The 26,583-nt window shown below is 42.8% G+C and overlaps 1 protein-coding gene across 2 annotated transcripts in view; it reads left to right on the top strand.

The window, feature by feature from the left end:
* LRP5 (LDL receptor related protein 5) overlaps positions 1-26,583 on the top strand; it is a 173,698-nt gene that overhangs the window by 18,321 nt on the left and 128,794 nt on the right. For both annotated transcript variants that reach the window (XM_086612854.1, XM_086612853.1), the window contains exon 2: positions 19,355-19,751. In XM_086612854.1, coding sequence (XP_086468980.1) covers positions 19,355-19,751 — 397 coding nt within the window. The remainder of the gene's footprint in view (positions 1-19,354; positions 19,752-26,583) is intronic.

The raw sequence follows: 26,583 nt of genomic DNA, 5'->3' as shown, positions 1-26,583 counted from the left end.
CCAGTTTCTGATTTACAGTACCTCTTGTCTAGGCTGCCAAAGGGGTGGGCGAGTTGAGGTGGCTGAGATTGTTCCTAAGCCATTTACTGTAGGAAAATATATGCCTTTTTTCACTCGATTAAAATTTGTTGGTAAAGTAACTTGACAGTATGAAAAGGTTGTAAGTTTACTCTGTCTGGAAAGAAACACCAGTTATGGTTCTACTTAGCACGTTGGGTTCTTGTCTTGGCTCTGCCCGTGGGCAACACTCTTAATTCCTAGTCTTCTTTGGGCTTCCGTTCATTTTGCCCTGTATACCTAGACGGCAAGTTCTTCAGGTGTGACAATCCTTCACAGTGTGTCCACATTCTGTCTTTCAGGGTGTGAGTCCCAGTTCTGGCTTCTAGGTGTTACCACAATACAAATGATGGTTCATGTTGTGTGAAACTTAAGTTGTTGGTTTTGGGTTTTTTTTGCCATGTGGTTCCTTCGTAGGGAACAGGTTGACTTCCTTCTGATTTTGGACCCCTTTAATGACAAATTGAAAGCTTTCAGACATTCGTTTCCTTTCTTGTTTGGGAAAGGCGGATATGAGTTGGGTTAAAACAATAATTAGGCTTGGCTGTTTATACAGGTGGGGAAAACATAGGTAGAAGAAAACTGAAGAATTAAGTCTGAGTGAACTGGGAAGAAGAGAATATGTTTTTTCTCTTCAACCTACTGCTGAAGTTGAAGTGCACCATACTTTTCCAGTACATCTCCTACTTTGTGCTTCTGCAGTATTAGAGTATTTGAGGATGTTGTGGCAGTTTCTTGCATATGCATTGCAGTTAGTTAATTTCTTCAGCCAGCAGGATGTTATTGAGACTCACATGAAAATTTCAAGAGGTAAATAAGCCTACTTTGAAAAATAAAAGATGACTAATAATTTGCTTGTCGTGGTACAGCCCAGCTGGCAGCTCAGCCACCACTCAGCCACTCGCTCACTCCTTCCCTCAGTGATGTGGAGAGGAGGAAAATGTAACAAAAGGCCTGAGGGTGGAGACAAGAAAAGGGAGGGAGCACCCACCAACCATGGCCCTGGGCAAAACAGACAAATCAATTTAATTCATTAACAGTTCATTCAGAAAGGATAACAAGAAACAAAGCCAGATCTTAAAAACACCTTTCCTCCACCCTTCCCTTCTTCCCGGCTCTATCTCCTCTTCCAGTGGTGCAGGGAGACATGGAATGGGGGTTCGCAGGTCAGTTCGTCACACGTTGTTTTTGCTGCTCCTTTCTTAAAGGAGGAGGACTCCTTACCCTCTTTTTCTCTGTTCCTGTGGATCCCCTTCTCACAGTCCACAGACTTCTCCAACATGAGTCTTTACTGCAGGATGCAATCCTGACCCATCAGATTGCTCTGGCACAGGCTTCTTCCCCACAGAGTCACAGCTTTATAGGGAGCTGCCACCCACTCTGGCATGGGGTTCTCCACGGGCTTCAGATGCCACTCCACCTTGTTGCCAGCCTCCAGCAGCTCATGGAGACCATTCTCAACGACCTCCTTCAGGCTCAGGCATGTCTGCTCCAGCGTGGGGTTCTCCATTGGCTGCAGGCGGATCTCTGCTCCACCGCTAATCTCCACGGGCAGCAGGAGGGCCATCTGCCCTCTTGCCATGGGTTGCAGGGGAACCTCAGCCCTGGCACACCTCCTCCTGCTCCATCTTCACTGACCTTGGTGTCTGTGTGGCTGTTTCTCTCAGGTCTCAGTCCTCTCGATGAACCTCAGCAGTCCTGGCAAGATGAACTCCTCAGAGCGGGTGCCCTGGGAGCACAGCACATCGGAGCTCTCTAAGCTGTGCCACTGCGGCCATCTCCGGTCAGGCAGCGACAACCCAGTGTAGGCAGCTGCCTGCCTGGGGGACAGCCCCCTGCCTCCCCCCTCTCTTCAGTGCAGGTCCAGCCTCTCTTCGTGCTCCTTTGTCTCCATCTTAAATAGGGCATTCACAGAGGCACTGATCTACTCGGCCCCTGCCTGAGGGGATGGGGAGGGTCTCACCTGGCCAGAGGCCGGTCCCACTAGTTTTGGAGCTGGGGAAGCTTTTCACAACTACTTACAGGGGCCGTTTCTGCAGCCCCTCCGGTAAACCCAGCACATAGCTGTACATGAAAAATTTTGAAATATTAAATTTGTGCGTTTGTGGATGGCTAAGTCTATGCTTAAAGCATATAAGTAAAGTGAACCTGCATGTGCTACCATATTATTTTTTTTTTAAGCACAAAACCACCTATAAAGTTCTTTCCCCTGAGCATCGCATGTACAAGGCACAACAGCACAAAGACAGTGCTCTGCAAGTCAGACTTCAGGGCACCAAAATGTTTGTGAGGTGGTAGGAGACTGGGGGATGGGGAGCAACATGCAACTGAGGATGGGCAGGAACGGGGGAGAGGGGGGAAAGAATAAAAATAATTCAACCAGACTCAACTTCAGGCAGAACAAAACACATCTAACCCAGCCCAATAAGAAGAGTATATTTAAATGAAGATCCCTCCTAACACAATGTAGCTGGAACTCGATTTGCACAGTTTATGTTTTGTCCTGGAGTACTGTGTTTGTCAGGGGAGTATGTTCTGCACTCTGTGCTGCCCTGGGAGTCAGGAACCCCTCCAGCTGCTCTGTCTTTGGCAGTTTTAGAGCCGTCCCGCAGTGCAGAGCATCGCGACTTCTTTAATATTGTTTTTAACCTCCTTTTTGGGACCTTTATCCTTGGTTACATATCACACCATCACATACATACATATCACATCACACAATTCTGCCAACATCAGAATTCAACAGACGCTGAGGAGAGTGACCAGTTAATAATGATGAGATTGTACAGAGTAGTAATTAGTCAGCTGCAAAAGCAACAGAACCAAAAATGTTAAGTGGCTTCTACATAACTCATTTTTAAGGCCTCAAATTTCCATTCTTTTGCAGATTTTCTTCAGTTTTACATAATTATCGAGACTCAAAACCTCTTCCAAGAAAGCAAATGAGGCATTCTGGGGCTGAATTCCAAAACACATTTCCCTTCTTGCACACGCAAGCTACCAGCCTATAAAAATAGGTACAAGGAGACTGATACAATCTGCTTTCTTTTGAATATTACCAACACAGGTCCAAATGTGAAGAGCCTCTTTTTTTCTGGAGGTTTGGAAGTGACAATTGTTTTTTCTGGAAATGTCCTTAAATGCCTTACATTTTGGAGGGACAAATAGCACTTATGATTATTTTATGTTTCTTCAGCTAGGCTAGCATTTGTACTTTATTACTCTCTGTTAAGGACCCTTTGCACACCTAGATAAAGGAAGGAACAATTTTGCCAGTTTATGATCTTCACTAATTCGTGATACAGCAGAATTATGAGGGAGCCACATTTAGCTCCAATTTAAAGGGAAATAATTTCATGGGAAAACAAGCTTTTCTGTCCAATATGCTACCAAATCTTAGTTTGGTACTAAGAGTCCTTAGGATGCAGTGTTTGTGCTGGATTTATACAGTGAGGTTTTGGTAGCAGGGGAGAGGCTGCCCGGTAAAGAGGTGCGAGAAGCTTCTCTGGCTCCAAAACCAGATGGACTGGTGTCTGGCCAGGTCGGACCTTCCTCTGCGAATGCTCTATTCAAGAAGGGGACAAAGGAAACCAAACTGGGCTGGACCTGCAGTGAACAGAGGCTGGAGGTGGGGACTGCTCCCAGGCAGCTGCCCACACTGAACTGCCACCGCTCCACTGGAAATGGCTGCGGTGGCCCAGCTGGGAGAGCTCCAAAGTGCCCTGCTCCCAGGGCACCTGCTGGGCGGAGTTCATCCTGCCAGGACTGTGGAGGTTCATCAGGATGGTCAGGCCTGGTGTGGCTGCAGCAGAGAGAGGACTGAGACTTGAGAGAAACAACCACGCAGACACCAGGGCAGCGAAGATGGAGCAGGAGGAGGTGTGCCAGAGCTCAGATTCCCCTGCAGCCCGTGGTGAGATGGCAGGCTGTCCCCCTGCAGCCCATGAGAGACATGGTGGAGCAGAGATCAATCCTGGTTCCCCTCTCCAGTCTGTGGAGTACCCCACGCCAGAGCAGAGATGCCTGTGCCTAAGGGAGTTAGTAAGAGAATTGTCTCTGTGCAAAAGACCCCCCATGCTGCTGGAGACTGACAGTGGAGTAGAGATGCATCTGCAGTCTGTGGAGGACTCCACGCCAGAATGGGTGACTGCACCCTAAGAAGCTGTGACTCTGTGGGAAAAGCCTACACTGGAGCAATCTAATGGGTAAGGATTGCATCCTGCGAGAAGGACTCATGTTGGAGAAGTCTGTGAACTATTTTCCTGTGAGGAGGGGCCTCAACGGAGGAGGGGAAGAGTGTAAGGAGTCCTCTTCCTTTAAGAAAGGAATGGCAGAAACAACGTGTAATGAGCTGACCACAACCCCCATTCTCTTCACCCCCTTGTGCCACTGAGGGGAAGAAGGAAGAGCTGGGAAGAAGGGAGAGGTGGGGTAAGGAGTTTATAAGATCGGGCTTCATTTCTTGTTATCCTCTCTGAATGAACCGTTAATGAATTAAATTGATTTGTCCCCAAGCCTGTTTTGCCTGGGGCCATGGTTGGTAGATGCTCCCTCCCTGTTCTTATCTTGACCCTCAGGCCTTTTGTTAAATTTTTCTCCTCCCTGTCCCACTGAGGGAGAGGAGTGAGCAAGCGACCGCGTGGTGGCTGAGCTGCCAGTTGGGCTAAACCACGACAGTGTTGATGTAAACGTAGTCACTGGTGGAGACCTTACCAAAAATTTTTGGACCCAGGGATAAAAATGTATCATAGCTGCTCATGATGGCTGCCAGGTAGGTGGTAAGAGAATGTGGTCTACCCTCTAAAGCAAGAATATCATCAGTTAATGAGCAATAGTCACTTACCTGCCTTACTAAGATCAATCTGAGGTAACCGAGTGCTTTGCAAGTATGTGAACTGCAATGTCATTGAAAATAATGCTGGTGTTAATTTGTATTAACAGCAAGGTGCAGGCATGCCACAAAGAGCATAGGATCCTATTCCATTATGTCCATAAAAATCATATACTGATCACCAAAGACACATGAAATCAATTTATCAAAACTACTGTATTCAATGGCATCATGACACCTCTTTTAATTAACACTTTCCTTCAGACCTTGGAAGAGTTGAATCTTTGACTCAATTTGTAATATACTATGACCATTTTAACTCAAAAATAAAGCAAGTCAGATTATTTTTTTTCCTGACCCTTGGCTGACTGCTGACAAAAAATGGAAGAAAAGTCAGTGAAATCCTGGACATGCTCTCTCTTCCAGATAATCCACTATTTTTGAACAGATGTTTGGGAAAAAGCTAAATTGTCAGAAGCACCATGTCTTGCCTCCACAATATTGAAAAACAGATTTATAGAATAATCATAATAAAGAAGACAGCAGAAAATCTTCCTTCGTTTAGTTCCAACAGGACAAATGCTCCAGAAAACTTGCATGACAAATACTAACCTTAGACAGACAAAGGGAGCCATAAGGAATGAATTTAGTTTAATTGATGTTCTTGGCTAAAGCAGAATCATCTCCACCAAGGAGTGATTTATAAAGCTTGGAGCAGATTACTGTAAGTATTTGCTACATTAGAGGAGGCAGATTAAGTATTATCAGCAATATAAATACAAGCATGATATTATGGATTGCAGTATCTTCAATAAGCTTTTTCACCTTATTGTCTTTTTGCTCTCCTTCTTAACAAGCCCTCACAAAAATAAAATCTTGAATATTTGACTGGAATACAGTCACAAGACTTGCACAAAAATCAGAAGTCCTGTCCACAATGTGCCACTAAAAACTTTCTACTTCACATCTTCTAAAGACCAGTATCATGTGACAGGTTCCCTCCAACAAGATGGTTTTATCTGGAAAGATTGTTAACAGTTAGAAGAAAAGCCCGTCAAACCTACGTTTGAATCTTCCAGGTCTGACTTGACTGCACTTTTGTTCCAACAAATAACATTTGCCAGCAGCTGAATCCAGCACATGCTATTTCTGAGCTGTTTTCTGCATTTTGCAAATCTATTACATTTTCACAAGTATGTATCATATGTTTAGTGGAGATAGAAAGCTTTTCCAGCTTTCTTAAGATTTGTGTCTTTTAGGGTTAACGTAACATCTGGAGCTGGAACTAGAAATTGGAAACAATTCAGATCAGAAACAAGCATACCTTAGTCAAGCCTATATTTGTTCAAGTCCTGGAGAAAATTTGCAAACCAAATTTTCCAAATGATGTAGAACCACTATTTTATCCATTAAAAGTTTGGAACCATCATTGCTGCATAATCTACTATTATTGGCCAGACAGCTGTCTGCCAAACCAAGGAGGAATAAAATAAAACTGAAAAAAAACCCCAGAAAAGAACCTCCCATTGGCATCTGCAATCTAAAAAGGGGATGCTGCAGGGTTTTTTTTCCATTCATGGATTGACCTGAACTGTTACTTGTCTTGTTTAGGTGTTCAAGGAGGTCACCCCTTTGCATTATTCTAAACCAGTTTACGCAGAAGTAGGACAAATCTTCAGTTTCCTCTGCAGTTTTAAAACTCTACTGAGCATAACATGGGGGTTGGGGGAAATCCATGCCTACTGCATTTAAAATAACAACAGCAAAATCGTTGCCATGTACTCAGCATCACAGAATGTGAAGCATCCAAGTATGTTTTTTTCATGCCACATCCCCCATCCCTATTTTTAAGCACTGCCTTTGCACTTGACTGTTCTGGCAAAGCCCAACGGCAATACCACGTAAGAGACTACTTCAGTGCCTTTTCTGCTTATTCTAAAATCAGAAAATACCAGAAATCTCATTGGACAGGCTGTTTCCAATTTTTGTGGGTACAAGCAGAGTGCTATATTAATTCTCAGAAAGAAAACTGTCGTGAGTTAGCTGACAGATAGCTCCAGTGTGGTTTGAATATGTTATGGAATTGAAACTAGTGTCCTATGGAATTAGACAAAATACAAGTTTATACTTTAAAGAATCCTTAATTAAAATATGAAACCTTGACACTGACAAGACACTGAAAGTGTTTGGTATTACAGGATCAGTGCAAAGAGGAGTGATATTTGAACAGGGTGGTCTGGTAGAATGGAAATCAAATCCTCCTCTGCCAAGTTCCTTCCCAGTACCACCAGCCCATTGAACATCCATCCATTACTCAGCTCTTTGGGTCCAACATAGAAACACAGTCCAATGAGGAATTCATGCACAATTCACCATCTGGCAAAGAGAGGGTAATGGGATGGACTTTGCAGGCACTGTGCACATGAACACCACTGCTCATACCAAGCTGAAGCCATTTGTTTCTCAAGTTCCACATCGGAATTGGTTGATGCAAACATGCTGTCTGAACAGGCAACAAATTTGTGTTTTGGTTAGCTAGCCAAGATGTATAACAGGCTGAGGAGAGAGGTGGAGTGTTTGTTCTTTAGTATTTGAATAGCTCTGGGTAGCACAAGTCTGAGTTTTTATTTAGCAAACGCTTCAACTGGTGCTACAGTAGTGATGCCAATGTTTCTCATGAAAAGGACACAGACCTGCCCTTGGCATGAATGTGCCTGCCATCAGCAACTGTATTTTTATGATCATATCTTCTCAGTGACTGCCATGGTTTAGCCCTGCCGGGCCGGCAGCTCAGCCACCATGCAGCCGCTCACTCCTCTCCCTCGGTGGGATGGGGAGGAGAAAATGTAACAAAAGGGCTGAAGGTAGAGATAGGAACAGGGAGGGAGCATCCACCAGCCATGGTCATGGGCAAAACAGACTCGGCTTGGGGACAAATCAATTTACTTCATTAGTGGTTCATTCAGAGAGGATACGGAGAAACAAAGTCAGATCTTAAAAACACCTTCCCCCACTCCTCCCTTCTTCCTGGCTCTACCTCCTCCCCCTGCAGTGCAGGGGAAAGGGGAGTGAGGGCGTTGCAGGTCAGTTTATCACACCTCGTTTTTGCTGCTCCTTTCTTAAAGGAGGACTCCTTACACTCTTTTTCCTGGCTCCAATGAATCCCCTCCTCACAGGATAGTCCACAGCCTTCTCCAACGTGAGTCCTTCCTGCAGGATGCAGTCCTGACTCATCAGATGGCTCCAGTGTGGGCTTTTACCACAGAATCACAGCTTCTTAGGGAGCTGCCATCTGCTCCGGGATGGGGTTCTCCACGAACTGCAGATGCCTCTCTGCCTCGTCATCAACCTCCAGCAGCAAATGGAGGCAATTCTCTACGACCTCCTTCAGGCACAGGCATCTCTGCTCCAGCGTGGGCTTCTCCCCAGGCTGCGGGTGGATCTCTGTTCCACTGTGTCTCTCATGGCTGCAGGGGGCTGCTGCCATCTCACCATGGGCTATAGGGCAATCTCAGGTCCAGCAGCTCCTTCTGCTCCATCTTTGCTGACCCAGTGCCTGTGTGGCCATTTCTCTCCACTCTCAGCCCTCTCTCTGCTGCAGTCATGCCAGGCCTGATGAATCTCGACAGTCCTGGCAGGACGAACCCCGCCCAGTGGGCGCCCCAGGAGCAGGGCACGTTGGAGCTCTCCCAACGGTGCTGCTGCAGCCATCTCCAGCAGGGCAGCAGCAGCCCAGTGTGGGCAGTGCCTGACCTGCAGCCCCCTGCCTGCCCCCTATCTTCAGTGCAGGTCCAGGCCCCTTTGTGCTCCTTTGTCCTCTTCTTCAATAGGGCATTCACAGAGTCGCTGATGGCTTGGCCCTAGCCTGGGAGGATGGGGAGCCCGGGAAGCTTTTCACAGCTACCTACAGGGGCTCCCCTGCTACGAAAACCGCGTTACGTAAACCCAGCACAGTGACTTGCTGAGTAATTGGCCTCAGAACATGGTCTTCAGAGACTACTGAACATTTAGACTGGGATTTTCAGCAGACGTTAGGAGCTCTGGCCGTCATCACTGAAGTTTGATGGAAATTGTGAGTTTAACCTCCCTTGGAGTTCAGTGCAGGTTCTGATCTTCCAACCACCACCGAACTCAAAAGTTGATTTTTAAGATGGCAGGATGCTCAGCTTAACAGCTGTTTCCAAATTGCTAGTTTTCAAAGCTTGTTGGTCGTGTCTGTCTGGGGCCAAAACACCCTAATCCTGAATAGATGGTATATTTGCAGTTAAGCTGATGTGAGTATTGTGGTTCTTGAGTAGCAAATTGCAGCAGAATCCTCAGAATAAGTAAATAACTGTGAACAATATAGTTCTGCTTTTGGGAAAATCCTATGTATATTTTAACCTCTGTAAAATGCTCAGGTCAGGAAGAGATGAGGGTCCCGACTGCAGTTGTTATCTGTTTAGCATTAGCTAGTCAGGATTGCATGAGGCTGCAGTCCTCGCAACTGTTTGGCTGAACACCTGTTGTGCATTGCACAGGGAGAGATTACACACAGCAGTTTTGCAATAATTTTTAGAAATTTCCTTGAATAAAACAGATCAGATGAAAATTGCCTTATGCTCTAGTGAATTTGTGTTCTTCTGTAAAGGGTTAAAGTGCGTGCGAGTCTTATCAAATGAGTATCTCAGCAACTTGGTGTAAGTGTCCCCAAATTATGGTGGATATTCTGGTTTTTGTTTAGTTTTTCATTGGATCTCTAAATATGTTCCGTGTGCTGCTTGGTGGCCTGTGTAGTGTTGGCTGCTTGCATGGACTTGGCTCTCCTCCTTTCCAGCTGCTAAACTATGTTAAAAGAAGACGAAATACGCTGTTCTATGTAACCAATTTCAGTATTTGCTACAGGGATATTAAGGACAGTCTGAGAGCACACCAGGAGGGGAGTTCATGTGGCATGCTTAATGGGTGGTCTGTGGGAAAAGATAGAAAAGTTTGAGGAACTCTCCTGTAAAATAATGCATCCGTAGAAGAGTCATATTGAACACAAATAGCTTGCTTCCAGCTTTCGCAGAGATGGAAGTGCACTAAGTTATGCACGCTGAATCCGATCATTTGGCTCTTCTGATATGTGAAGATTTTTACTTGAAGTAGGTAATATAACTAGAAACAGGACAAAACAATAGCAAGTTCAGAGTGTGCTGTTGGAGAGTTTCAGAACATTTTATTGCCATCCCAGACAATCTGAACAAATCCTAAATTTCATAATTTGTATAAAGCACCTTTGCTGGACTTCTTCAGAGCATGCTCTTCAGAGAAATCACTTGACATCTCTTGACCAAGGGAAATGAGCTAATTCAGGCCAACGGAGATGAAATGGTAGGTAATCAGTGCTATATTCTGTTGTTACTGGTAACCTTATTATTTAAAAACTGTAGGCTGCCAAACAAAACCAACAGTAAATGTCTTGTCTTCCTAAAACCCTGTCATTATTGGGGGGAACCCTACACAATCTAGAAAATATAACAAGATCTTCAGAAAACATGCTGCTTGTTTATTTAAAAAAATAAAAGTTAGCTAGCAGTTTATCTAACAATATTTTAACATTAGTATTGATAAAGCTACTAAATTCATCTACTTCAGGAGGACCAAAGAAACAGTGATGTGGGTATTATGTTACTGGGAGAGTTTTTAAAACTGTTTTGTGTAAAACCAGGCATAAACACAAGGAACTCTACACCCTTGTAATCAAGATTTTCAGAGAAATGGTATGGGGAGTTCAATCTACTGAGCTCTTTTTTTTCTTTTTTTTTTTGTCTTTGATTTCAAGACACACCGATGAAACTCCTTCACTGAAGCAGGAATTAATTGTACAAAAGCCATACCTGGGGAATGGCTATCTAACTGCTATTAAAAATGACTTGTGGCAAGCAATTCTGCAGATTCTGTAGTGTGTTCCAGTATCTTCAGAGCATGTTTCTCTCTGCATCATCTCTGCAGAGAGAAAAACCCAAAGCCCAGCCTGATCTAGTTTCTTTAGTGTGTCCTTTCTCCATTGGCTAAGAATAAATATCTTCAGCCTCTTGAAAGCATTTACTGGTTGAACTGTTGTTTTACTCTTCTTTACCTCGCTACCTTCCTAGATCTTCTCCTAGACAGGAAGAACAAACTTCCTATGTTTTCTAAACCCATTTAAAACTTTTTTTGTATACTTTTCTATGGACAGGTTGCTGCTGCTAAACCTGATGTCCTTTAAACTTAACATATTTATTTACATAAACACCCCCACCCCATATTTGTGGCTAAAGCCACTTCTTGTAGGTACTTTGATGGGTGAACAGCCTCCCTTTTACTATATCCTGATGGCAAATAAATCACTTTTAGTATTCAGCAGTGATACTCAAGGTAATACATAACACATATAAATAAAACTGGCATCAAATACATTTCATAATATGGGATACTAGTGTGGATTGGATTGCTTTGCAATGGCTTATGCCTGGTGAGACCATGTAAATAATTTAAAATACAGGCTGCTAAAGAGTAAAATTTACAAAAAATGCCTGACACCTGCTGCACACAATGTGTATAAATGCGGGATATTCTTAGTGGTTTAAAATTCCTGTCTCCTCCTGAATTTCAGACCTTGATTCTGTCTAAAATTGGATAAAATGGAAATGAATCCTTCTTACTTGATGTAACCAGAACACTTTCTTTCATGGTTTGGAGAGGGAAATTACTATCAAATGGATTGAGCTGGAGGGTTATCAGAATGGGATGGAATTTGGGGAAGGAATATATTTTCCTCTTAAAGTAGTGCTATAAACCAGCCATTGCTGAATAGCCGTTCCTTCATGGTTCACTGACCCACACTCACTCCCTGATTCACAGAGAGAAGTCTTGGCCATGTCGGGAATGAAAAGATGAGTGCATCATGGAGCCTTCTGTTGCAGTATCTTCAAGTGCCTTGCTCAAGCATGAGTAGGCTCCGCAGCAGCCCTTTGAGATAATTAACAACAGCAGGAAGGGTATGTTTGTAGCGAGTGGAATTATTTCTACAAATCGTTGGGCTGAAGCACCTGCTCAGGGTCACCACGGGGGTACATATGGGAGTGAAACTGAGGAGCCCTGATTCTTTTAGTCCTGCACTCTGCAAACTGCTACCCCATACCTCTGTGTTGCAGCAAGGATATTCTATATTTTAGTAGTTACACTGGGAATTCACCTTGTCTACAATAATATGTTTCGAGGATGAAAGCAATAGCCCTCTATTCTTTGGAGGATTGTACATGGCAAGTGAAAACTTGGGTTGATTATGTGCGGTTAGTACAGGAAGATCAACATTTAATCTGTCTTTTAAAGTTGGTGATTTCAGATTTTCTGCAGCAACAGTAGCTGCCAGTAAAAAGGACCAGGGTCCAGAATGCAGACCTTAGAGTATTTAAGAAATGATGTTTTTCCTGCTAAATATCTAACAGTTGTGTTGAAAGAGTAAAATAAACTTAGTTGTGTCTGTGGGATTTGTACATGCCATATTCCCTTCTTGCCAGCAAGGTGTCAGACTGGGGTTTTTAGCTGTGCTTGATTTTACGAGACAGGTTTGGTTAAGCTCTTGTCTGAATCCTTATGTCTGAATCTCTCTCCTTTTTACCACCTTTCCCGTGTCTTTATGGCTCCAGTAGTGTCTGTGTGTCCTAGCATGTGAGCTTCCTGCTGCCACCAGCTGCTGTCTCGCTCCCCTTGAGCTAAGCCATGAAAAATGGGAGTAACACTCAAAAGGGTGACAGCATGCGGAATAACTTCCTTCCCTGAATGTTTGGAAGGAGCCTTATGCTACACATCAAAGATCCAAGCCTCTTTATGCTCCAGAAGAGTTAGAGCTGGACAAGAGAGATCACTTTGTGCTGTAGAACTGATTTCTCCAATTATTTTATGACTGCTGAGACCCTACCTATGTGGTCTTGTTTCTGCATAGCCACTATTTTCAAGTACAGAAAGCTGATGCATGCTTACTCCATATCCTGTCTTAGAATTTCCATAAGACTGTACACCCTTGGGTGCAAAAGTTTTGACATGTTTGTTTTTAACCATCTTGTGTGCCTGCGGCAGGGGTGTGGGGGGTTGTTTTTGTTCCTTGGTAATGAATGTTTTTGCGGTTTGGGACATTGACTGCTGCAAAAATTACATACTATTCTCTCTGTCCAGCAGGGCAGATGGCTTAGCCATAGAGGTCTCCTATGCATTTGTCCCATTAAGAATTGAAATAATATTTAAAATGTAAGTTGTTGCACATACTGTAATTTTGGATGGCTATTTTAGCTTCTGTGCTTATTAAAATGAGATCTTTGTCTTATGTTTTGTACCAGGCTCCCAAGATCCTCGATCGCTTTTCGTAAAAGTGCATTTAAACCTTTCTGTGACCTTTAGCCCAGTTAACTGGTTTAAGAATTGTTAAGTAAGGCTTTTCTCCTGTGCTATACATAGGATTGGTGTGTGTTCTGCACTTGCGGTGCTTTCAAGAGTAAGAGTCATGCACGTGCCCCGGTATTCTCATGTCTTTCTATTTTGGCGGTAAGGGGAAGGAGACAAAATGTAGGCATGTCAAAAAGTATGAAGCAGTAGTATAAATATAACTTTTTAAAACTCATGCTCAGCTTGGCTTAGAACTGTTGCAGCTTTGCAGCTAACCAGCAGCTGTTGACAAATACTCTATTGATTATAATTCATGATCATCTTAGTCTTAATATGTAAATGAGTTGAGGCCCATCAAACTGATTTTCAGAACTATTACTGAAACTAATAGCAAAGATCATATAGTGCAATTTTTAGTTTTTTTGTCCCATGTTGCTTTGCTGGGGCTAACAGGTGCCCCTGCAACACTTCCTAAAATTTAAGTGCTGTAGATGGGGTTGGTACAATTAAAATAAAAAATGAAAGTTAATGGCTGAATTCAGAAGCGACACACAGGCCTGTTCAGTTGGGAGGTAGTTACAGCTGGGCAGATGACAGTAGACTGGCCATACTTCATAAAGTTTATGTTTTTAACAGAGATGGATGGAAGGCAGAGAGAAACAAAGATTACTACTGCCTTTTATGTATGGTGAAGTGCGGAGGAGTCTAAGCTTCAGTGCATTTATAAAAAGTGCTTTTGCATATCACTTATGAATGTGATAGAGATGGTGGTAAGGAAATACGGTAGACATGCTAAAATGGATACTGTTTACAGTGGTCAACCAAATGAATTACACGTAAAGTGTACAAATCTTCCAGTCTTATATTATGTCTGCACAAGAGAGCTTTCCCTATGCAGGTAAAACAATTAAAATTCAGTAATTAAACTCAGACAAGGAACAGAATATTTGCCCAAGAGCATTCAGGAGATCAAGAGCAAAGCTGGAAATTGAACCCATTGTTGATTCCTAACCAGCTTAATCAGGAGTGTTTCGTTTTTTCCAGTTAATAGACTGATGGGAAGCTCTATTTTCAGAGTGTTGTGCAATAAGCCTCTGTGTAGATAGCTCCATTATCAAGTCAAGAGTGTTTTCCAGTTAGCAGAAAACCTCTGGAAAATTGGTGGATTTTTTAACAGAAATCATATGTCTTTCTAGAATGAAGTATTGTTGATCAAGTACTGCATGATCGAGATGAGATTGTAGAATTGCTGCAAGAAGTCTGTAACTTTCTACAGTTTAGGCTGTTACCTGTTTAAAGTTCATTTGCTAATTTGTGGGATATCAGGTTCTTTTTTTTCCTTTCTGAAAGGATTGTGAACTCCGGCTATGTACAAAGGTTTTAAATATTGCCTATTATGCAAAAATATGAACTGTTCCCATTTTACTGGAAAAAAAAAGGGCACTTTTTTTTTTTTTGTAACTACATTAAAATGTTGTCCTTTCAGTTGGGTGGTAATACACTAGATATAAACAGTTTGTCCTCCAGGTTCATCATTCATCCTGTTACTGTTTATTCTTTTCTCTTTTCAAAATAGAAGCTGGTGTTTCCCCTTTGAAGCAATTTGCAGTTGTCGGGAGCATTGCTGATCAAAATAGAGCGTAACACTAAGTGTTCCTTTGAGAGTCTCCTGACTTTCTAACCATGGAATAACTTCTCAAGCAAGGAATATTGCCTCGTATTGTGTAACAGATAAGCTTATTTGAAGGTCAATGGTAATCAAAGTTGTTGCTAGTTTTTTGGGTCTCCCCATTCTCTCCGTCCCTCTCCTCAGAATCTGCTGTTACCTGGCCTTCCAGTTTGCCTTGTCAAGAGTTCTGCAGTAGAGAATTAAATGCACTAAGGGTAAGAGTGTTCTTTGGACCTTCAAGACCAGTTCAGGATTGAGAAGACAGCATGATTTGAAAGGAGATTCGTCTGCGTGTTCTCGGAAATGAACTTTTGATTCTACATACACGTGGGATTCAAACTAAACAAACTTGCACCGTATAGCAATGGTATGATCTTAAATCTCTAGGATGGTTTCTTAATGGCACAGCAAATCAAGTTTTTGGCCAATGCCATTTGCTCTGTTGCTTTTTGAGCTTTCTTTGTTTCTCATTCTAATGCTTTAAAAAACCTGTTGGTTATAATCACACAGAGTGTGAATGTGTCTTTTGAACTGCTCAACTGTTTAGTTTAGAAATTCTATGAACCTAAATGCCATGCATCTGTGCTTCTAGAAAGACATCTGCTTTCTTGGATGCCTCTTTCTGTAAACTTTTCTTGGGACATCTTGGAGGTTGTATTTAGTGGAAGGTGCAGAGTTCCCAGAGTTCACTTTGCCTGCTAGTGACCCGTCGCATTCTGCCTGATGTGATAAATGCAAGGCCATGGAAACTGAGCATTTAATTGCTCACCTGACTTTTGCATTATTTTTAAAGTTGGGAGAGCCCGTGTTTCTTCAGAAGTATTCCAGGCAAGAATCAGTGTTGAGAGCCAGTTACTTGTTTTGATCACTGGTTTTTGGTTGGTTGGTTTGTTTGTTTTTCATACCAGTAATCCTCTAAAAGGGCTCTGCAACCATATTTTATAAAATTTGGACTGAATAAAATAGACTGGTGGGGAGGAGCAGAGAAGGGAATATGGCTTTAAAAATCAAGAGTTCTGCCTTCTCTTATTTTTTCCAAAGAAATTGAATACTCATGTGTTCTTAAAAGGGATAAACTCTGGCTGGTTTCAGTAATCAATCAGTTTACATCAGTGTATAAAAGCAGTAAAATTTGAACACAATTGCAAGCAGGGCAGTGTGATTTCCCCACTGGGTGTTCATAGCCAACTCGATGCAGCTGCACTTCAATCAGGATGACTCCGAAGCACAGAAGTGACAGAGAACACAGTGGTTAATGTGTTATCTGTATGCTGTTGCCCTACTGTGTGCATCAGTGGGGAAGAAATCTCTTGAAAGGAATGGAGAGCTGGGATAATATTGATACTGATTGGGTTAGACATTGTTCATGTCTGATCTTTAGTTAAGAAGCTGTTGGGTTCCTCTGCTGTTGATTGGAATATTTCAGGTTCCTTTTGCATTTGTAGTAGCATTAATAATGGCTTTGACGTGGAAATGTCTAGATGAAAATACGTCTATTCGTATTCTTTAAAACATATTTTTGAGACAATAGTTTTTGAAGATTTGTACATCGACTTTTTATGGCTTTGATCTTTGGCTGAATATGGGGCTGGTTTTGTGAGGCATTATGCATAACTTGAGTTCTCTGCCCCAAAGAACTTGTGACTTAAAGACAGTCTGCTAATATCAGACTTTCCAAGTGTTAAAATGGTTTGGTACAGTGCCAGTTAAAATAGACATGGGTATGGGGAACCAGTGAGTTGCAGAGAAGAAAACAAGTGCTTTGCATTCTAGACATTTTTTCTTCTTTTTTCAATAACTAACCTGTTGGGCTTTCCTGATAGACTTCCTAGTGTTTTTAAAGATGACAGAGAGGAGGACTTGGCAAGTTAGGAAATGAGATAGGAGTGATACTGAGACTTCATTTCTTAACAAATAATTCTCCTCAAGCTGTATAAACTTCCTTGAGTTAAATATTGTAGCAGACAAAGATGTTACAAGTTCAGTGAAACATTCATGATAACAACTGTGTCTTTGCTGTCCAAGATCCTCACTAAAACCACCAGCTGATTTAGATTTTCCTTATTACTTTCATCAGCATAGACTTCCTCCAAAAAGAAAAATAAAGACGTCTCTTTTGTGTATTGGGGGAAAAAATGCCATGCAGAATTATAATAAAAAGGCTGAATTTTTATGCATGTTTTAAAGTTCAGCTAAAGCTGAGTTGTAGATTCTAACTGAGGTCCTTGGCCTGCCTATAAATATGTAAGCTGTTGTCAGAGATGGACTTTGCTTTGGCCCATGCGGTGGTACATACTCTCCAGTGAGCAAGTAGCTGGAGCCAGAAATCATGGAAAAGGCAACAGCATGTGTCATGGCTGCCAGTGTAGCAGACCTACAACTCAGACCTCATGTAAACTACCTTATTGTAAAAGTGCAGAGGGAAGTTGAATCTGAAAGACAGTATCGAGCTAATTCTCATGTGTTACATAGTCACGAGTTTGAAACTAAAGGTATTCATATCACAGGCTGGAAGCCATAGAAGATGAAATAACGTATCTGTTGTTGCTGCTGTGTTCTGTGTGCTCTGCCTTGCCTTGAGTGGCAAGTGTTTGGACCTCTGCCTGGTGCATGTTGGAAGCAGCAGCATCAAGTGAAATCGTTGTATGTGAAGCTAGGAGTCCGCAGTTGACTGGTGTAGAGGTCCAGCAGCTGCTGCTTGAGTTAGAAGCATTGTGAGGAGGAGTGGGAAGGGTACTGGGATTCAAGGTGACAGTAGGGGCAAGTGAAAATAGCTCTTTGTTTGATGACATAAGATCCCTACCAGACTTTGGCACAATCAGAGGAGAACCTGAGGGAGCTCCATTACTTCCAGCACCTAGTGGCTTTTTCTGAAATACTGGCATTCTCCATAGCTGCCAGTGGCATTCACAGCTGTGGCTGGTATGATGGCACCATTGTACGTGGTTGCTGCTTACCTAGTCATATCTGCAGATAAATATTTTTCTTATTTACTGCTGGATGAAGAAGCAAGCCTGCACTTCTAGGATAGAAATGAAGTGGTTAACTTGACCATCAGTCTGGTTGGTATGGTTGGGAAGGAATGTTCTGCATATGCTTACTTAATGTCATCTTCTGGAAGAAGCAGTTGGGCCGAATCATGCCTTTGTCTCTGAATCATGCCTCCTGCCCCCATAGTGGGTCCATCAGAGAATCTTTGCAATCTCTCTCTGCTAGAGTTTTGTAATATTCTGTATGGGGAGCGAGAGGAGGAGTTCTAGGACTCAGACCTTCGCCTTTCTCTCCCTCTCAGAGTGTGGAGACAGCCTCAATTGCAAGCACAGATTTCTCTCTCTGAGTATAATGGCAGATGAGGTCTGGTATAAGAGAGAAGTCATCTTGCCTATGCTAACATCTCTCCCAGTGCTACTGCTGCTTCTATATGTCTTACTGTCAGATCCAACTCTACGAGGATAATTTCCTTGCCTCTCATGAGTCTGTCTCCCCATCTACTTCCTTTCTGTCTGTGAACGCCAGCATCATCTGCTGAGGTTGTTTCATTGTCCAACTAAACCTCACACACAAGAGATCTAGAACTTGTGCAGGCACTGCTGGAATATCTCTACAGCTGCCATTTTGACATGTCTTTAAGTTTCCCATCCCTTTTGTATCAATCGTAAGCTAGCTCTCCTTTCAAAGCCTGGTCCCTGTCATTCAGTACTAGGACTCCAACTTCCACCACCCACTCAGAGCTTCAGACAGCAAGAACCTTTGTCCTTTTGCTCTGGCTGCCTCTTCGAGCTAACAGCAGTCCCCATGAACTTCCACAGCCCACATCATCATCTTCCTTCAAACTCTTCCTTGAATTTCTCTTTTGTGATGAAGAGGAGAATTCTCGACAATAGTTCTGAACCTCTGTCACAGTCTTTGCCATCTAGGAGGGCACTTGGTAGGAGCATGTCAGAGTGTTGTGTATAGTACTGTTAGCTTCCAGCTTGCTACTAAAAGGTGTAAGAACTTGCCTTCTGTGTGTTGTTACTACTTCAACTTGGTGAACCAAATATTTAAACCATGAAGACTTAATCTGTTCTAAACCTGGTTTATGGATTGATAGAAGGTCTCGTTGAAGGTATTGTTGAAGGGCCTCAGTTTGAACGCTTAACTATGTTGAAGGTGCTGTCTGTATCCCATAGATACAGGATTGGGCCTGCTCTTCCCCCTGTCTTTTACTCCTTTGTCTGACATGTCGAAGGAGAAGGTTTTTGGGTAGTGTACATTTTCCTCTCATGTGTAACTTCTGCATTCCTTCTGCTGTACCGCCTGCCTTGCTGATCTGGAAAAAGAAATCCCTCTCTGCCGTATATTCATACTCAGTGCTTTAACGTATGTGGATGCCAGTAATACTAACATGTTTTCATTTTTTCCCTCTATAGCATCTCCCTTTCTGCTTTTTGCCAACCGGCGAGACGTTCGACTCGTGGATGCTGGAGGCACGAAGCAGGAGTCCACTGTGGTGGTTAGTGGTTTAGAGGATGCTGCTGCGGTTGACTTCCAGTATTCGCAAGGCATCGTTTTCTGGACAGATGTGAGTGAAGAAGCCATCAAGCAAACTTACATTAACCAAACTGGGAATGTGGTGCAGAATGTCATCATTTCTGGTTTGGTTTCCCCGGATGGCCTGGCATGTGATTGGATTGGGAAAAAACTTTACTGGACAGATTCAGAAACCAATAGGATAGAAGTAGCTAATCTCAATGGAACATCTAGAAAAGTCCTCTTCTGGCAAGACCTTGATCAGCCCAGGGCAATAGCTTTGGATCCTGCTCATGGGTAAATATTAATTTGACTTAAATGCTTAAATGGATACAGTGGTGATTTATGTTGAGTTTTTAGTTCTGAAAAAGAAACATAGCCTTTTGTTTCAGTTTACATTTTCCCAAGGTATTTTTCTCAAGATTTGTAGCTGAACATATGTTTGAGCTTAAATATTTTGTGGCAAGAAATGACAGCCCAGACATAGAGCCAAAAAGAAAAATACAGCTGTTCTTAGGTGCCAAGCCAAATATTCAACCAGTATGAATGCCTAACTTATTCCGTTGCACTTCTGAAAAGTAATTAATTTTCCCAGCCTTTTTTATTGTTATTTTCTCAGTTACCTTGTCTGGTAAGTTAACTCTTATTTGATATGTGATGTCTATTCAATATATCTGGTCAGCAAGGTGTGTAAGTCTGCTTGAGTCGAAACAGGGATTCTCAATTGCTATCCTCTGGTAAACAAAATCAGGATATTTTTAGGTGGTGATGTTGAATAATCATGTTTGTATTGGCAAGTAAAAGAATCCAGGTGAAACCAGGGACTCTCAATGCTGTAAGGTGACCAGGTTAGGAAGTAATAAGGGAGCAGGCTGGATGTGTCACTTCTAGTGCTCTTGAAAATACCTGTATCTCTTTATATAGAATCATAGAATCGTAGAATGGTTAGGGTTGGAAGGGATCTTAAAGATCATCTAGTTCCAACACCCCTGACATGGGCACAGAAATCCTCCACTACACCAGGTTACCCAAAGCCTCATCCAACCTGGCCTTGAACACTTCCAGGGATGGGGCATCCACAACTTCTCTGGGCAACCTGTTCCAGTGCCTCACCTCCCTCAGAGTGAAAAAATTTCTTCCTTATATCTAATCGAAATCTCCCCTTTTTCAGTTTGAATCCATTGCCCCTTGTCCCATCACTACACGCCCTTGTAAAAAGTCCCTCTCCAGCTTTTCTGTAGGCCCTCTTTAGGTACTGGAAGGCTGCAATACGATCACCCTGGAGCCTTCTCTTCTCCAGGCTGAACAGCCCCAACTCTCTCAGCCTGTCTTCATAGCAGAGGTGCTCCAGCCCTCGGATCATCTTTGTGGCCTCCTCTGGACCTGCTCCAGTAGCTCCATGTCCTTCTTGTGTTGGGGACTCCAGAGCTGAACACAGTATTACAGGTGGGGTCTCACGAGAGCTGAGTAGAGGGGCAGAATCATTTCCCTCGACCTGCTGGCCACGCTCCTTTTGATACAGCCCAGGATACGGTTGTCTTTCTGGGCTGCCAGTGCACATTGTTGGCTCATGTTGAGCTTCTCATTCACCAGCACTCCCAAGTCCTTTTCCTCAGGGCTGCTCTCAATCCATTCTTCGCCCAGCCTGTACTTGTGCTTGGGATTGCCCCGACCCACGTTCAGGACCTTGCACTTGGCCTTGTTGAACTTCATGAGGTTCTTCCAGGCCCACCTCTCCAGCCTGTCAAGGTCCCTCTGGATGGCATCGCTTCCCTCCAGAGTGTCCACAACACCACACAACTTGGTGTCATCTGCAAGCTATCTCTGTATCCTCTTCAATACTCCGTGCCATTTCACGTGTGCTATTTGCTATCTGTGTGCACAAATAGTACTGATGTTGTGCAGTTTGGGAACTATATTTGTTGCAGTGATGACTGAAGATCTCCTGTGCTAGATGAACCCCCAGGATTATGGGAAAAGAGAAGTGAGGTGCGCTTCTCTCATGTGCAGAAATCCATGCAAGTGAGGTGATTTGCCACTAGTCTGCTGCCGTTTTCACAACTCTTTCTCAGGGATCACTTTATCTTCCTCTTCTGTACAGTATGTACAGGTAGGTTTGTCATCTGTAAGAAAATCTGGTGTCAGCTGACATTTTCACCGAGTCTGGTCTCTTTGCAAAGGGATGCTGAGTTAATAATACAAAGGCTTAGGATAAACTACAAATATAAAGTAGTCTGTGGTTTATCCTGCACTGGGAGAAGGACAGTCTCTTGAGAAATCCACCTTCTTGAGGTGTGTGAGAAGTGAAAATTGAAACTAAGCAACAGAGGGCAACTTAAGATTGCCATGTCAGCAACTGCCTCACTACAGACTAGAGCTTTATTACATTGGTTTTGCAGTGGTTCCTGCTGCATAAGGCTTCCCAGATGAATGTGAGGAGTTATGGATATATTTCTGATTAATACATGGGGATGTACAAATACTAAATGAAACTGCGTGTACCCAAAGAAAGAAAATCCTTAGTTTGTTGACACAATGCTGGAACTGCCTGTATTCTTCAGATAACTCTTGGAAAGGTATAGCTATAATCAGTAAAAGGGAAAGTGGAGTGACTTTGCTGAACTAAAGGATTTTTCCAGAGAGAACCTTGTCCTCTTAATCCTAACTTCACTACAGATGCCTTTAGGTGAAAGGAGTTCTTCCCATAGCAAATTGCTGTATGGAAGTATTTTAAATAAATTAGCAGGACTCCTGTGGGTATCTTGACAACAAGTAATCTGTGCAGAATTAATTAATGCTAAAGACTAGCTTTAGATCTAGAGTTTAGTAGTATAATCTAAAGAGGGACTATGATGTTAAATGAGGTAGATCAGAGAGAGTGGAATGGCACTTTCCATGAAATACCAATGCCAGGTTGACATCTTGTAAGTGGATGCAATTCCTTGCTTTTTTCTATTTTCTTCAACGTAGCTTGAATATTGGTTGTAGCAATACATTTTATGCTATATGATTTATTTTTTGACTCTCCTGTTCTGAAAAACTGAAGGGATTAACTGAGAATTTCTGGTAGTATATTGCTTCTATACTACAAGAAATGCAAAATTATAATTTTTAATGAAAACTGGATTAGAACAACTGGGAGAGAAAGTATTTTTGATACAAGTCAAAAGGAGAGCTTTTTTAAAATCATCAGCGGTGATGCTACAATTGCAGTGCTTCTGCAAATCTAATCCTTGTTTGTGTTTGGAAGAAGGAGGGATGCAGGCATGGTTTATTTTGCATGGCTTTGAAAGGTGGTTCTTTGCAGCAATATTCTGTGCAGAACAGATGTGCAGCATTTCTTAAACATATACAAAATCCAGTAAGTGTATGTGCTGGGTTTATGTGGCGAGGTTTTTGGTAGCACAGGAGGGACTGCTGAGGCAGCCCCTGTAAGGAGCTGTGAGAAGCTTCCTTGGCTCCAAAACTGGTTGGACTGGTCTCTGGCCAGTTTGGACCCGCCTCTGGCCAGGGCCAAGCCAGTCATTGCCTCTGTGAATGCTCTGTTTAAGAAGGGGACAAAGGAACCTGAGCCAGACAGGATGTGCAGTGAAGAGAGGGGAGAGGTGGGGGCTGACCAATGGAGAACCCCACGCTGGAGCAGAGATGCCTGTGCCCAAAGGATTTTGTAGAGGCCACTGCCTCCGTGGGAAGGACCCCCACATGGCTGGAGACTGACAGTGGAGCAGAGATGCATCTGCAGTCCGTGGGAGGGGACTCCATGCTGGAGCAGATGACTGTGCCATGGGGAGCTGCGACTCCTTGGGAGGGGCCCATGCTGGAGTGGTCTGATGGGTAGGGATTACATCCTGCAGGAGGGGCTCACATCAAGGAGGCTCCTGGAGGGCTCTTTCCTGTGGGAAGGGACCCCACATGTGACGAACTGATCACAACTCCCATTCTCTATTCCTCTGCACCGCTGAGGGGGAGGATGGAGAGTGGGGAAGAAGGGAGAGGTAGGGGAAGGTGTTTTTAAGATCTGGCTTTGTTTCTTGTTATCCTCTCTGAATGAACTGTTAACAAATTAAATTGATTTGTCCTTAAACTGAGTCTGTTTTGCCTGGGGCCACGGTCAGTGGGTGATCCCTCTCTGTTCTTATCTTGACCCTCAGTGCTTTTTTCCATTTGACTCCTCTTCACCCCACAGGAGGGGGTGGCAGGGGCAGGAAGGAGTGAGCTTAACTGCTTACTTAGCTGGGCCACGCAGTCACCAGAACAACAGAAGACACATGCACAACAGGTGCATGTTAAGTATCTTGGTTTTGCCTTTCTGGAGGTCTGTGGTAGCCTATTCTTTCCTTCCTGGAGGACTTCTCTACTTCTAAGTATCTTGCATTTACTCCTGCAGGGAAGATGCGCAAATATGACCGGTTCCTGTGGAATGGGCTAATACAAAGAACAAGATTCATTTTCTGAAAATGTAGATGTCTGCATGTGAGCTGGTCACCTTGAGACTCTGTGCTACTAATAAAAAATTTGCCTGAGATGAGGAGAGAATGACAGTTCTTCTGATTTTTGCTCAGATCAGTTCCTTGGGTTGCCAGTGCTGCTCTCCTGACCGTTAGTGCAGTCTACCGGTTTGTTTTTTTTTTTCCACTGGGAGCAGCAGCTTTATGTGAAACACCTCTATCATTTTTAAATTGTGGCAGACATTTCTAATTGTTAGCCTGTTTGATTTGTGTATTAATCCAAGACAACAAAGCAACATAAATACATGGTCTGTGAAAATGCATTATGAAGGTACATGTATTCTTTATAATTAGCCAGTTCCATCCTCACTATGGTCTATTAAAATCCGCTTCCACAGACCTGCTCTTCTGGGTAAAAATGCCAAAATCCAGTATTGCACAAGGGTCCTATTGAATTAAAGGCAAGTTTGTCCGAATAACTATGTAATATAGTAAACTGAATAATCAAAAAAATCACACATCGGGTATGTTTGTGGAATAAAACCTTCAAATCTAATTTGCTTTTACAACCTCTTCGTTTCTCGAGGTAGTTCTGCAATATTTCATAGGTGCATCTGTGAAGTAGTGGTCATTACATTTGATATAGGCACAGCAGGCTCTGGGTTAGAGCTCCCCTAAAACCAGTTGTTCCTTGTTTACTGCTATTTCTTGGGCAAGAAAAGTGGATGACAGCAGGAAAAAAGAACTGTTTAGTTCATTTGTCTTTTTGTTAAGTTTTTCTGATCAGGTGGCTAATGCAGTTATTACGACTGACAGAAGAGTAAGAATTTGTGCTAAAGTAGAAGAGAACAGATTAGAGCACTTGAGGAGTTTGTGGGTTTTTTTCTGGATCATGAAATCTGATGAAATTTAGACTAAGATTCTTAAAACTGGTTGATGCAGTCTTCAAGAGTTGACAGACATTTGCTTTCAGTCTGGAAGAATTTTCACAGATGTGATTTTGCACTTTTAGCAGTTTCTTCTGAGAAGTGGGGGGAAGCTTAGAATTTGAGGAAGAAAACGTCATTAGATACAGGCCAGTCAACCACATTTTCCTCAACAAAAACGGGACAAATAAGCAGTTTGTAAATTCTTAGCCAATGCTAGTAGTACCCAAACATAATTTTGTCAAGAATGATCTGTGTCAAACTAAATTCCTTTTGTTGACAAAATAATGTGTCCTTGTGCAGATTGGTGACACCTTCTCTTCTCCTTTAGCTTTAGTAAGACTGTTCTGCAGAGATGGATGGGGGACTCCTTGTGGTGTTTCCAGTCGGGTGTTATGCTGAGCATGGCATTTGCCTAATAAATAAGTTTTTTATCCCATTTCGAGTGCGATTCTTCAAGACATAGACTCGTTTGAAGGAATAGAGGAGAGCATATTGAATATACAGTGATCATCTCTCAGGAATGTTACAGGTGTAATGACCAAGACTTAGAGCATGGCAAATGGACTAGTTGGCTTCTAGAGATTCCTTTCAGAGCCTGTTTTTCTGTGATTTCTGACTGACATTCAGAAGTATGAGTTTTTAGATGTTTTGGCGGGCTTGCCAAATAGTAAGTTATATATTTTTGGTGTAATGACATTTGAAAGAGAGCTTCATCGTTTCCACACTCAACCTACTTTCCTTCATTAAAGGCAGTGCTTATCTGAAGGTTATAACTTGAAAGAGATGCCCTTGTCATCTCCCCCAACAATCTTTCAAAGCGTTTCTAAAATTTCTTTCTTCTAAGGCAAGCTGTGAGACACTGTCATGGTTTAACCTGGCTGGCAACTAAACACCACATAGCCCCTCACTCACCCTCCCCTGCCCCTGGGGAATGAGGCAGAAAGGGAAAAGGGAATGAGACTTGTGGGTTGAGATAAGAACAATTTAATAATTGAAACAAAATAAAATTAAAGCAATAATGATAAAAATAATGGCAAAAATAATAATAGTATATACAAATGAGCGATGCACAGTGCAGTTGCTCACCACCCGGTGGCCAATGCCTGGCCTCTCCCCGGCTAGTGATCCCGAAATGGAGAAGTCCCAAAACTGCAATCCAGGAAGAGAGTGAGCCCCAAAGAGAAATCTGAAGAAGAAAGCTTCCCAGCCAGCCCTCATCCATAAGCTGAGCATGGTGTTGCATGGTATGGAAAATCCCTTTGGCCAGTTTGAGTGAGCTGTCCTGGCTGTGTCCTCTCCCAGCTTCTTTTATAGAAGCTTGTATAGAAGAAGCTGGGAGGGCAGGGGCAGGGACAGAAACTGAAAAAGTCCTTGGCTTAATATAAGCATTGCTTGGCAACAACTAAAACACCAGTGTGTTATCAACATTATTCTCAGACCAAATCCAAAACTTGGACTTGTACTAGCTACTATAAAGAAAATTAACTCTGTTCCAGCCAAAACCAGCACAGAGACTATCACAGATCATCCGTGCATCTCTGCTCTTCCCAGAGCCAGTGAAAATCATTAATTGTACAGGATATTCTGATACTCTTGAGACAATATCGTAATTAACAGGCAGCCGCTTGATATGCAATGTGGCATTCTTTCCCATACACCTTAAAGATTTCTTGCTGGATCTACTATACATCCTAGGAATCAAAGGAGACAAAATATGTGATAAACCAATTACTCTGCTTCCTGAAATTAAGG

This window comes from Tauraco erythrolophus, chromosome 6, assembly GCF_009769465.1.
Source record: "Tauraco erythrolophus isolate bTauEry1 chromosome 6, bTauEry1.pri, whole genome shotgun sequence".
Lineage (NCBI taxonomy): Eukaryota > Metazoa > Chordata > Aves > Musophagiformes > Musophagidae > Tauraco > Tauraco erythrolophus.
The sequence above is the reverse complement of the archived record's forward strand: the minus strand, read 5'-3'. Positions and strand labels throughout refer to the sequence as shown.